This window comes from Myotis davidii, unplaced genomic scaffold, assembly GCF_000327345.1.
Source record: "Myotis davidii unplaced genomic scaffold, ASM32734v1 scaffold448, whole genome shotgun sequence".
Lineage (NCBI taxonomy): Eukaryota > Metazoa > Chordata > Mammalia > Chiroptera > Vespertilionidae > Myotis > Myotis davidii.
The window spans coordinates 4,174,309-4,185,342 of NW_006383009.1; the positions used below are offsets into that span (position 1 = coordinate 4,174,309).

Consider the following 11,034-nt stretch of genomic DNA (forward strand, 5'->3'; position numbering starts at 1 on the left):
CCAAACAGAGCCGAATATTCCCGAACGCATCCGAACCTGCCCGAGCCTGGTCGGACGTAACCAAGTCAGAAGGAACTCGCCCGACCGAACTCAGTTGGACCGCGCCCAATAGAACTCACTCAAACCCGACCCCGCTGGACCGAATCCAGCCGAACCAGACAGAATCCTGCCGAATCCCGGACGGGTGACCTGGCGGGAGACCAGGTGGACACGGACCTTTGGCCAGAAGCCCCAAGTTGTGGGCGGCCCCCGGAGTCTACCTGTCTCCCGCCTGCGCTCTCAAAGCCCGTGACCTGCGGCAGCCCCTCTCCGTTGCTAACTCCCCATTCGGAACCTCCGTTCTTGCTCACGTCCCCGCCCACTCTTTCTCTGACCTCTGACCCCAAGGAGGATGAGCACAGAGTCTCCATTAACCAGTCAGGGTGTGGCGGGAGGGAGGGACCGGGCTGAAAGAGGGATTGAAGATTCAATCCCCCCCTGGGGGGGGATTGAAGATTGCTGGGATCAAGGGGTGCTGTGGGGAGGATGGTGCCCCGGGGAGCGGGCATGGCCCCCAGCGGAAGCCTGGAGGCGGAAGCGTACAGGCTGAGCATTCGCGTGGAAATGAAGCAGGAGTAATAGATCTGGCGGGTAAAAGATATGGGGGCGTGGTCGACTAGATTGGAGCGGGGCCAAGTGGGCTGAGGGTGTGGGCTGGGGGAGGGGACAGGTGACCCAAACTGGCTGGGGGGAGGGGACAGGTGACCCAAACTGGCTGGGGCGGGGCCTCTCCAGCGGTGGGGAACCTTGGAACTGGCCTGATTTGGGCAAGATCTAGATCTCTCCAGAGAGGCGAGCCCAGATAGTCAGCTTCCAGGCTCTGTGACCTTACCACGCGACCTGGACCTCAGTTTCCTTCTTAGTAATATGGAAGCCCAGTTGTCATTCTCTGGTGCTCAGCTGTAACTACCTAAAAGCGCCCTCGGAGAAGACTCTACCATGCCTATATTACAGACAGGGTAGTCGATGTCCAGAGAAAGCCTGAGACCTACCCGTGGTCACACAGACATTTGGGGACAGATCTGAAGCTCACGTTCTGGAGTCTAGACTGGTCCCAGTGGGAAGGACCCATCGTTTGGCTCCCGGGAGGATGTGAAAGGACAGGTTGGAGCTACCAAAGGCCATCCGCTTGCCGGCCCCTCGGCTCTGACCATGCCTCCTCTGTTTCCAGCTTTGACCTGGAAAATGCACTCTCACGCGGGAGAAGCGCCCAGGACCCTCAGGTCGGGCCTGGCCCTGGCCAGGTCACCCAACACAGCCAGCGGCGTGAGTCCTTCCTGTACCGTTCCGAGAGCGACTACGAACTCTTGCCTAAGGCCATGTCCCGGAACTCTTCTGTGGCCAGTGACCTGTGAGTCTGGGGCTGGTGGGATGACACCTACTCGTCTCTTCCTCCTTTTAGCACACCTCCATTTAGCACACCTCCTTCAAGTGGCTTTGTGTGCTGGGTTTTGAAGTTTAAGTAGGAGTTTGTCAAGCAGCCACTTACTCAGTTAAACTTGCCTAGAATGATATCTGGTGATCTGTGCTTGACTTTAGGCTCGGGTTGGGTGACAATCCAGAAACATTAAGGACAATTAGTAGCAACTGAACAAACACCTTAATTAGACCTTCCTGGTAGCCATAATAAAAGGGGAAATATAATAATATCCCTGCTTCCCCCGGGACTCAGTTTCCTCATGTGTGAGGTTGGAGGGGCTTCCAGAGACGGGCCAGGTAAGGGGAGCCCAGGGATTAATAGGGCACCAGAAGGAGGCGTTGTGAGGGAAGGATGAGCTCAGCTGAGGGCATAGTGTGGGCAAACGCTGTTAGATGGGACCGTGCTGGACAGCTCCCTGGCCACCCTTTCTAATGTCCTCTCTGCCCACAGACATGGAGAAGACATGATTGTGACACCCTTTGCCCAGGTAGGTGCCCACTCCTCTCCCTTCCGGCGTGAGGCAAGCAGGCGAAATCAATCCCCCCTTTTCCAATGCTGATCATCGCCCCCCCCCCCCAACAGGTCCTGGCCAGTCTGAGGACTGTTCGGAGCAATGTTGCTGCGCTAGCCCACCTGCAAGGCCAAAGAGCAGCCAAGTACATAGGGGGCGGGGGTGGGGCCTGGCAGGGAGAAGGGCAGGGCCGGGAGGAGGGGCGGTGGCCCACAGATGGGCTGGATGGGGTGGGACCTTTTGGGTGAGGTAGGCCACCCCAGAGCGGACTGTACTGCAGGCAGACCTCCATCGGGAACCCTCCATCTGGCTGTCAGCCCCCTCCTCCTCCAGGTAATTCTGCTCCTACCCCTCCCTCACGCTATGGGACCGCTGTCACTTTCTCCTCCGTGGTGACCTCCCCAGCCCATGGACCCTTAGGCTGTGCTCATTGTCACCCTCCAAAACACCCTCAGGGCTGGAGTCTACCAGGCCCAAATGACAGATGGGGAGGCTGAGGTCCAGAGAGGGGCGGAGACCTGCCCATGGTCACACAGCCACTGGGGACAGACCTGGAACTCAAATCCTGGGGTCTGGAGTGGCCCCACTGGGAAGGGCTGTAGGTTCTAGATGTAGATATGGAGTCATGAAGGGGTGGGGTCACCGAGTGGGGGTGGGGCAGGATCCTGATGGCTCAGCCCCCAGAGGACACTGGGCAGAAGCTGGCCTTGGAGACACTGGATGAGCTGGACTGGTGTCTGGATCAGCTGGAGACACTGCAGACCCGGCACTCGGTGGGGGAGATGGCCTCCAACAAGGTGAGGAGGGCCAGCGAGCGGAGATCATTGGCCGCCGCCCGCAGTGCCCCCTCATCACTGTCCTCGCCTCCCCCGACAGTTCAAGCGGATGTTGACCCGGGAGTTGACTCACCTGTCTGAGACCAGCCGCTCGGGGAACCAGGTGTCAGAGTACATTTCCCAGACCTTCCTGGGTGAGCTGTGGGGGGCCACTGCCTGGGCACCATACGGAGGTAGGAGGAAAGGAGAAAAGACCTCCGTCAGGGGAAGGCAGAGCAGCCACCTGGGTGAAGGAAGGCCGGGCCAGCGGGAGGAGCAGGAGGAAGATCCAGGAGGAGGGGACATTAAAGCCAGGGTTGTGAAGCATGAGTAAAAGTTTTCCTAGAAGGAGATGGAGGAAACCAGATATCTGGGTCTCCAGCTTGGGAGAGAGAAAGGACACTGAGCTGTTTGGGGGAAAACACTGAGCCCCAAGCTCTCAGAAGAGGTTACTGAGATCAGCCACAAAAGAGGGTAGATAGGGACTTTGCTCTGAGCTGACAGGGATCCAGGTAAAAAGGAAATAGGTTGATCCTGAGGCTTAGCAAAGTCTGGGACCTGAGACGAGGCAGGACAACCCTAGCAGGTGAATCGGCTTCTCTGAGTCCCACCCTTCCCTCCTTCCAGACCAACAGACCGAGGTGGAGTTACCCAAGGGAACCCCCAAGGAACCCTCGAGGCCCATGTCCCAGATCAGCGGCCTGCAGGGGCTCCCCCACAGTGCCAGCCTCTCCACAGCCACCATCCCATGCTTTGGGGTCCAGGCTGACCAGGAGGGGCAACTGGCCAAGGTGGGTTCCCAGCTAGAACGCTGAGACCTGGGTTAGGGTTCTGGCTTTACCTGGATGCCCTATTGTGAGCCTCCGTTTGCCCACCTGTATACCGGGCAAGTGGGGCTAAATGTAAGATCTGGGGGAGGGGCTCACAGGTTCAGAGTCTGGGGAAGTTGGGCCTGGGTCAAGCTCCAGTTCTTCACATTTTAGGAACTGGAAGACACCAACAAGTGGGGGCTTGATGTGTTCAAGGTGGCAGAGCTAAGTGCGAACCGGCCCCTCACAGCCATCATATTCAGCATCTTTCAGGTACCTCCCATGACCTTGCCCACCAACACCCCTGGATTTCTTTCAGCCCTTCCGACCTCAAGACCTTAGGGGACATATATCCTTCAACTCCTCCTTAACACCCCTGAGTGAAATCATTTGAGCAGGGCATTGAAGGATGAATAGGAGTTCACTAGGCTGAATAGGTCATTGCTGATAGTCAACAAGCCCCAGCCATGGACCCAGGCCTGATGAGACCTAGTCTGGAGGGAACTGCTGTGGGGTCAGAGATAGACCAGAGGGGAAAGTCAAGGACCAAGTGATTTCAGAATTGAGGGCATCCTGGAAGGTGGGGCATGGGAGAGGTGGATAGAAGTTCAGAAGGAGAGAAGGTGTAGGAACAGTGTGTGCTGCCGCCTGGAGGAAGTCCTTACTGGGGGCCTGTGGTGAACCAGAAACGGGACCTGCTCAAGACGTTCCAGATCCCGGTGGACACACTTGCCACCTACCTGCTGACACTGGAGGGCCACTACCACGCCGACATGGCCTACCACAACAGCCTGCACGCCGCTGATGTGGCCCAGTCCACGCATGTGCTGCTGGCCATGCCCGCCCTGGAGGTATGGTCCTATCGACAGGCCGGGCAGGTGCAGGGCGCAGTGCAGAGAGCCGCCGCTCAGCGCTTACGCCCATGCCCGTTCAGGCTGTGTTCACAGACTTGGAAGTCCTGGCTGCCATCTTTGCAAGCGCCATCCATGATGTGGACCATCCTGGGGTCTCCAACCAGTTTCTCATTAACACCAGTGAGTTAGGGGCCCTGGTGACAGGCCTCCACCTGTCAATCATGTGATCTCCAGTGGTCCCAGCCCTGCTTTGAGCCGAGTCTGCCTGTTCACGAGATGGCTGTGCAATCTTCTCCTCCTGGGGTATTCAGAGCGGGTCCGGGTGCATAGTAGACACTCAGTAAATGAGAGGATAACAAATGTGGCAGAGCTCCTCGGAGCCCACTGAGATTTTGAAGGTTAGGGACCTTTGAGGTATCTGGAACACTCCGTCAATAAGCAATTATTGGGCACCTCTTGTATACACCCCAGGAGAGCCCTCTCACTCGAGGATCCCAGAGTCTCATTGGATAAAGATTCAGTTGTTCACTCAATCAGCGCTTAGTACACACTCTTCCATTCACGAGGAGGCAGAGCAGAATACAGATGCTTCCAGCCCCGTGGAGTCGGGCCTGGCGAGAGAGAGAGAGAGAGAGAGAGAGAGAGAGAGAGAGAGAGAGAGACACGGGGTCATAGAAGGCTTCCTGAGGAGGGGGCCTTAGGGTTGGAGCTTCAATGCCTGAGTAGGAGTTTGCCAAGAGTTCACCGAACCTGCCTTTTGGTGAGGCGGGTTGGTCGGGCAGACGGCGAGGCTCTCCACCGTCCTCCCCCACAGACTCGGAGCTGGCGCTGATGTACAATGACGCCTCCGTGCTGGAGAACCACCACCTGGCTGTGGGCTTCAAGCTGCTGCAGGCAGAGAACTGCAACGTCTTCCGGAACCTCAGCGCCAAGGAGTGGCTGAGTCTGCGCAGGATGGTCATCGACATAGTGAGGCCACAGCGACGGGCGGGCGGGGCGGCCCCACCCGTGGGGTCTGGGCGTGCCTCCGCTCTGAGCCTGAGCTTCCTGGGCTATAAAATGAGGCAGTGACCCTAAGCCCTGGGTGGGTGACCAGGCCCTTGGTCCCGGCTGCGGTTCACGCATACGCGATATGGAAACTGAGCTTCTGGGGTTTCGGGTGCAACTGTTTTGAGCCTTTTAGTCTGTCCGTTTGGTGTTTTTCTGGTTGGAAGACACCAGTAAGTTTTGGAGTCTCGTGTCTCATTCAATCACTTTATAAGCATTTGTTGAACACCTGTTGTGATGACCAAGACAGTTCTAGCCTTTCTGAGATTACAGTTTGTGAGGGGGACGGACACGTGGGTGGGAGCGATGATGGGGACCCCAAAGCAGAGCTGTGATGGGGCCATGCTCAAGGTCAGGTGGGGCTCCCCCAAAAGGAAACCCTGAGATTGGGGTCTGCAGGTGGGAGGGGAGGGGCTGGTGAGGAGTGTTGTCAGCAAAGAGAACAGCATGTGGGGAGGGCTCAGAGGAAACGCAGGCTCCCAGGGAAGAGAAACTAAACATTTGGTGAGACGGAGTTGGGGCCTTGGGTGGAAGGCACCATTTGGGGGCCACCTGGAGGTTTGGGAAGAAGTTTTGAGACTTTTGTCTGATTCTCAGAGAAGCCCATGGGCTGGGTATTGGTTATTCCTGGGCTGGGTTCATATGGATCCAGTAAAGTTTATTTTTTTAAAAAAATATTTTTTTATTGATTTCTGAGAGGAAGGGAGAGGAATAGAGAGATAGAAACATCAATGATGAGAGAGAGTCCTTGATTGGCTGCCTCCTGCATTCCCCCTCCTGGGGACCGACCCCGCAACCCGGGCATGTGCCCTTGACCAGAATTGAACCCAGGACCCTTCAGTCTGCAGGCCGAGGCTCTATCCACTGAGCAAGACCAGCCAGAGCCGAAACCGGTTTGGCTCAGTGGATAGATCGATGTTTCTAACTCTCTATCTCTCTCCCTTCCTCTCTGTAAAAAAATCAATAAAATATATTTTAAAAAAAAACCAGCCAGAGCCAGTGAAGTTGATTTTTAAACAATTATGTTTGGGGCCAAACTTCCCTCCAGATTGCTAAAACAGCCCTCCCAGGCACACATGGTCATAGGGAGATTTGGGGAGCACCAAGTCAGGTTCCTCCCAGCTTCAAGACCACCTATGGCTCCCATAGCCCTCTGGGTAGGTCCCCCACTGCTCCCCGAGGCCCTTTCCGTTCCGGTCAACCTCACTTGCTCTGGCCATAAGTGCTTCCTCTATGTTCCCCAGCTCATCCAGCCCCAGGGCCTTTGCACAGGCCATGTCCTGGGCTGAGCCTCACTGCTGCCCTCAGCCCCCACATTTAATCTTTAACATGTGGAATGCATCCCATGAGCCTAAAGACCTTAGAGGTGGAGCCCTTGACTCAGCTCCTCTGTGAGCTGGGTTTGCAGCCAATCTCATGACATCCCCCCATTTCATAGACGAGGACACAAACTCAGAGGGCTGAGGGTCTGAGGGGTGTGATGTCTGGAGGAAAGGGTGGGTGGGAGCAATGCTCATACCTGTCATCCCCCCCTCACCTGCCCTCAGGTGCTGGCCACTGACATGTCCAAACACATGAACCTCCTGGCTGACCTCAAGACCATGGTGGAGACCAAGAAAGTGACGAGCCTGGGAGTCCTGCTGCTGGACAACTACTCGGACCGCATCCAGGTGTGTGGCCGGGCTGACCCCGGGTTTCCACGCCTCTCCTTTAGCTACACTCAGGAAGCGTCGCCTGTGTGCCAAACTGGAAGAAACGGAGGCAAAAAGGCTCACGTGGCTGTGCCTTAGCCCCACCCCCCGGGCCTCAGTTTCCCCACCTGGAGGAGGGGTGTGTCCATGGTACCGGCCTGGCCATGGGGGTTAACCGGGCCTGGGGTGGCCTGGCCCGAGCCCTCCCGAGCCTCGTCTCCTCAGGTCTTGCAGAACCTGGTGCACTGTGCTGACCTCAGCAACCCCACTAAGCCGCTGCCCCTGTACCGCCAGTGGACAGACCGAATCATGGCCGAGTTCTTCCAGCAGGGAGACCGGGAGCGGGAGGCGGGCCTGGACATCAGCCCCATGTGTGACAAGCACACAGCCTCGGTGGAGAAGTCCCAGGTCAGAGGGTGACCGGGTCAAGCTGGCAGGCACTGGGGAGGGGGAGAGAAAGGAGTAGCTGAGCCGACCCCCTGAGTTCTGGCTGGACCCCTGGCTGGTCAATGAGGGAGTGTGGCTAAAGGGTGTGGTCTGCCCGGGGCTGTGTGGGGTCAGGCGGAGGAGCATTCTCTCTGGGCTACAGGGAAACGGATCTGCACTCAAGGGGGTTGAAAATGTCTATTCTGAGTGATGTGGGTCCCCTGGAGGGGGTCTTAGTCTGGGGGCACATACACCTAGCCCTGAGGGGTCTGTGCTGGGTGGAAGGAAAGACTTAGGGGTTGGGGGAGCCCAGAAGGGGCAGGGGAGACTTTCGAAAAGAGGGGCTGTTTGAAGAAGGTTTTGAAGGATGAGTAGGCGTTGGGAAAGGGCATGCCGGGAGAGAGAACAGCCTAGGCCTGGAGGCTTAACTGGGTCTGGGTTCCATGGTGCCTCACAGCACAGCCACCCCCTTCCCCCCCCAACCCCGTATCACCCCCCAGGTGGGTTTCATTGACTACATCGCCCACCCACTGTGGGAGACCTGGGCTGACCTGGTACACCCAGATGCACAGGACCTGCTGGACACACTAGAGGACAACCGCGAGTGGTACCTGAGCAAGATCCCCCGCAGCCCCGTGGATCCCACCAGCCCTGAGCAGGGCGGCCTTGACAGATTCCAGTTTGAGCTGACTCTGGAGGAGGCAGAAGAGGAGGAGGAGGAGGAAGAGGAGGAGAGAATGTTGGCCCAAGAGGCCTCAGAGTCACCTGACACTGACCTCCTGTCCCCTGAGGCCAGCTCAGACCCTGGGGCCTTATGCCTAGACAACCAGAGGACCGTGGGCAAGCCCTGCATGGACCATGAGGGCAATGTAACGGCTGAGCCATCTGGCTCCTAATGGCCCCTAATGAGTGGGTGGACGTTCCAGGAAGAGGTCCCAGATGCCTCATGCCTTGCCTTCTCCACACATTGAGGGGGACAGCCTTAGTTATAGGCAAGCTTCAGGATTGAAGCTGGCTGGGGTCCACTCTGACCCCGGGCTCTGCTGAGCGCTCCTCCTCCAGCGTCAGCTCTGACCCTGGGGCTGGGTCAGGCCCAGCTTCTCCAGGGGTCACTCTTGAGCCACACCCATCACTTACGCTTTCATTCTTTATCAGATATTTATCGGGCACATACTGTGTGCCAGGCCTGCGCCTGCTCTGTGCCCCTGGGGCAGCCCTGTGCAGCGGGGTGATGAGTCAGCCCCAAGGAGATGCCCCCACAGGCACCTCCCTTTCATCGGCTGGGGACCTTGAATGGGGAAAAGCTTGGTCCAGTCCCAGCTCCGGTTCTGGAGCTCTGGAGGGGATGTCAGGGGGCAGGAGAGAGGGCTCTGTGCGGGGACATCTCTGAAGATTGAAGTGGCCTGTTGCTGCTTGTGCATCGGTTATTGCCTTAAGTAGCTGTGATTTCTGTCTTCAGGTGCCTCTGGGTGCACCTGTTCTCTCTGACCTCAGGACCTCCTGCTGGCCATCCCCCCATTCTCCCTCTTACAGAACAGCAACAAAAACACACAATTCCTGTCACCCCTACCGTGGGTCTCTGTATCTCCCAATTCTGAGGGTGCCCCAGACACCTCCTAGGGAGGCCTCCTGGGCCTCAGTTTCCCCTCTATGGCCTGATCCTAGTATTTGGGTAAACTTTGGTTGAGAGGTAGTGTCTGTGAGCACCCTGAAGTATCTTAGAAATCTGGGGCATTGAACGTTTCTCTGGAGTTAAATAAACCTTATTAACTTAAACTAGTATGTCTATTTCATGGATGGGGAAACTGAGGCACAGAGCAGCCCTGTGGCCTACTCTAGGCCACGCTGCTGGGTGCTGGACATTGGCTCGCGGCGCCCCCTGGCGGCGGGAGGCGCGGCGAATGTGGGGGTCCTGTTCTCCTGGCTGGCCTCCCTCCCCTGTGGCATCTCGCTTGCTGGAACAGCCTAGGGCAGGGGCGGATAGGCGGTTCTGTGCTCCAGTGTCAGGTTCAGTTCCTGTCTCGGGAAGGCTCAGTCTTCCACCCTGGAACTTGCCACCTTCCCAGCGTGCCTGAACATTTATGTGTGACACAGGTCCTCCCAGCTTTCAGAACAGCTCCCTTCATTACTAAGTCACTCCACTGATAATTCATCATCACAATCAATGATGAAATTACAGAAGGAAAATTAAACGTCATCTGGGTCATGAACTTGGTGCATTTGCTTCCGGATATTTAAAAGGCAAATTTTTTTAGGGAATGATTATTTGCAATTTTTCTCCCTGCCCCTTGACTTACAAGTAATGCATGCTCGCCTTAGATAATTTGCAAATAATGGAAAGAATAAAATAAAGTTCAGTTATAAACTCACTCATAAACCACCTGTCTTCAGCATTTCACCTTATTTCCCTCTGGATTTTTCTTCACCCATTCATAAGAATACCAATATATTCCCCTTGAATTTGTGCTACAGGCATCCCTCTCACTCCCCGTTACTGACTGCACTCTACCCACTCTGGCTTCCCACACCCAAGCACAGCCCCACCTCTGGGCCTTTGCACATGCTCTGCTCACCACCTGGAATGCATCTTTCCTCCTTCATCCTCACCGTTGGGTCCCAGCTCAGCGACCTCTCCTCTGGGAGACCCTCCCTAATACCCCAGGCTGGCACTGGTGGAAGCTCTGGGGAATTCTTTGATTCATGTCCATCACTCTCTCCAGACCATGATCTGGATGCCTGGGCCGGGTCCACTGCACCATCTCCAGTGTCCCCAAAATGGACTTTGACAACTTCAGCAAGTCCCTTAACCTCCTGAAGCCTTGGTCTTTTCATGGATAAAGTGGGCTCTTGGTGAGGGTCACATAATCGCAATAACAGGTAACATCTGAGGAAAGCATGTCCTGAGCTGGGCACTGAGATACATGCTGTTCAGGGTCCTTGCCTTGGTGGCCCACCCTAAACCCAAAGAGGAGGGTAGGAGAAAGTCTTTGGGGCCCTAACCGGTTTGGCTCAGTGGATAGAGTGTCGGCCTGCAGACTGAGGGGTCCCGGGTTCGATTCCGGTCAGGGGCATGTGCCTTGGTTGTGGGCACATCCCCGGTGGGAGGTGTGCAGGAGGCGGCTGATCGATGTTTCTCTTTGATCAATGTTTCTGACTCTCTATCCCTTTCCTTCTTTGTGACTCTCTTGAAACAGCAAACACTGTAGCTCAAACTCATCCTGTAAACCTGTGACCTACGCAAATGCTGTGGCTGTCACAGCAACAATATACTTCATAGCTGTTGCCTACATGAACACATCCACCGAAGCACACATTGGTTGGCCGCATATGGCAGCCCCAAGGAAGGGCAACCTGACATGGATGCGAAAGCAGGCACTTCTAGGTTCAAGGACTTTGCATACTTTCCCAAGACCAGACAGACA

General features: G+C 56.3%; 1 protein-coding gene across 8 annotated transcripts in view; it reads left to right on the forward strand.

Annotated features, from left to right (window-relative positions):
* Nucleotides 1–9,388, forward strand: part of PDE4C (phosphodiesterase 4C) — a 51,113-nt gene extending 41,725 nt beyond the window's left edge. For 6 of the 8 annotated variants that reach the window (XM_015557772.1, XM_015557774.1, XM_015557773.1 and 3 more), the window contains exons 4-17: nucleotides 1,211–1,390; nucleotides 1,910–1,946; nucleotides 2,042–2,115; nucleotides 2,251–2,303; nucleotides 2,655–2,767; nucleotides 2,847–2,940; nucleotides 3,413–3,576; nucleotides 3,769–3,867; nucleotides 4,281–4,445; nucleotides 4,529–4,628; nucleotides 5,263–5,417; nucleotides 7,043–7,165; nucleotides 7,412–7,594; nucleotides 8,113–9,388. In XM_015557772.1, the coding sequence (XP_015413258.1) occupies nucleotides 1,211–1,390; nucleotides 1,910–1,946; nucleotides 2,042–2,115; nucleotides 2,251–2,303; nucleotides 2,655–2,767; nucleotides 2,847–2,940; nucleotides 3,413–3,576; nucleotides 3,769–3,867; nucleotides 4,281–4,445; nucleotides 4,529–4,628; nucleotides 5,263–5,417; nucleotides 7,043–7,165; nucleotides 7,412–7,594; nucleotides 8,113–8,508 (1,936 nt within the window). In that variant the 3' untranslated portion in view covers nucleotides 8,509–9,388. The remainder of the gene's footprint in view (nucleotides 1–1,210; nucleotides 1,391–1,909; nucleotides 1,947–2,041; nucleotides 2,116–2,250; nucleotides 2,304–2,654; nucleotides 2,768–2,846; nucleotides 2,941–3,412; nucleotides 3,577–3,768; nucleotides 3,868–4,280; nucleotides 4,446–4,528; nucleotides 4,629–5,262; nucleotides 5,418–7,042; nucleotides 7,166–7,411; nucleotides 7,595–8,112) is intronic. The other 2 variants (XM_015557776.1, XM_015557771.1) reach the window with 2 other exon arrangements.
* Nucleotides 9,389–11,034: the final 1,646 nt, after the last annotated feature.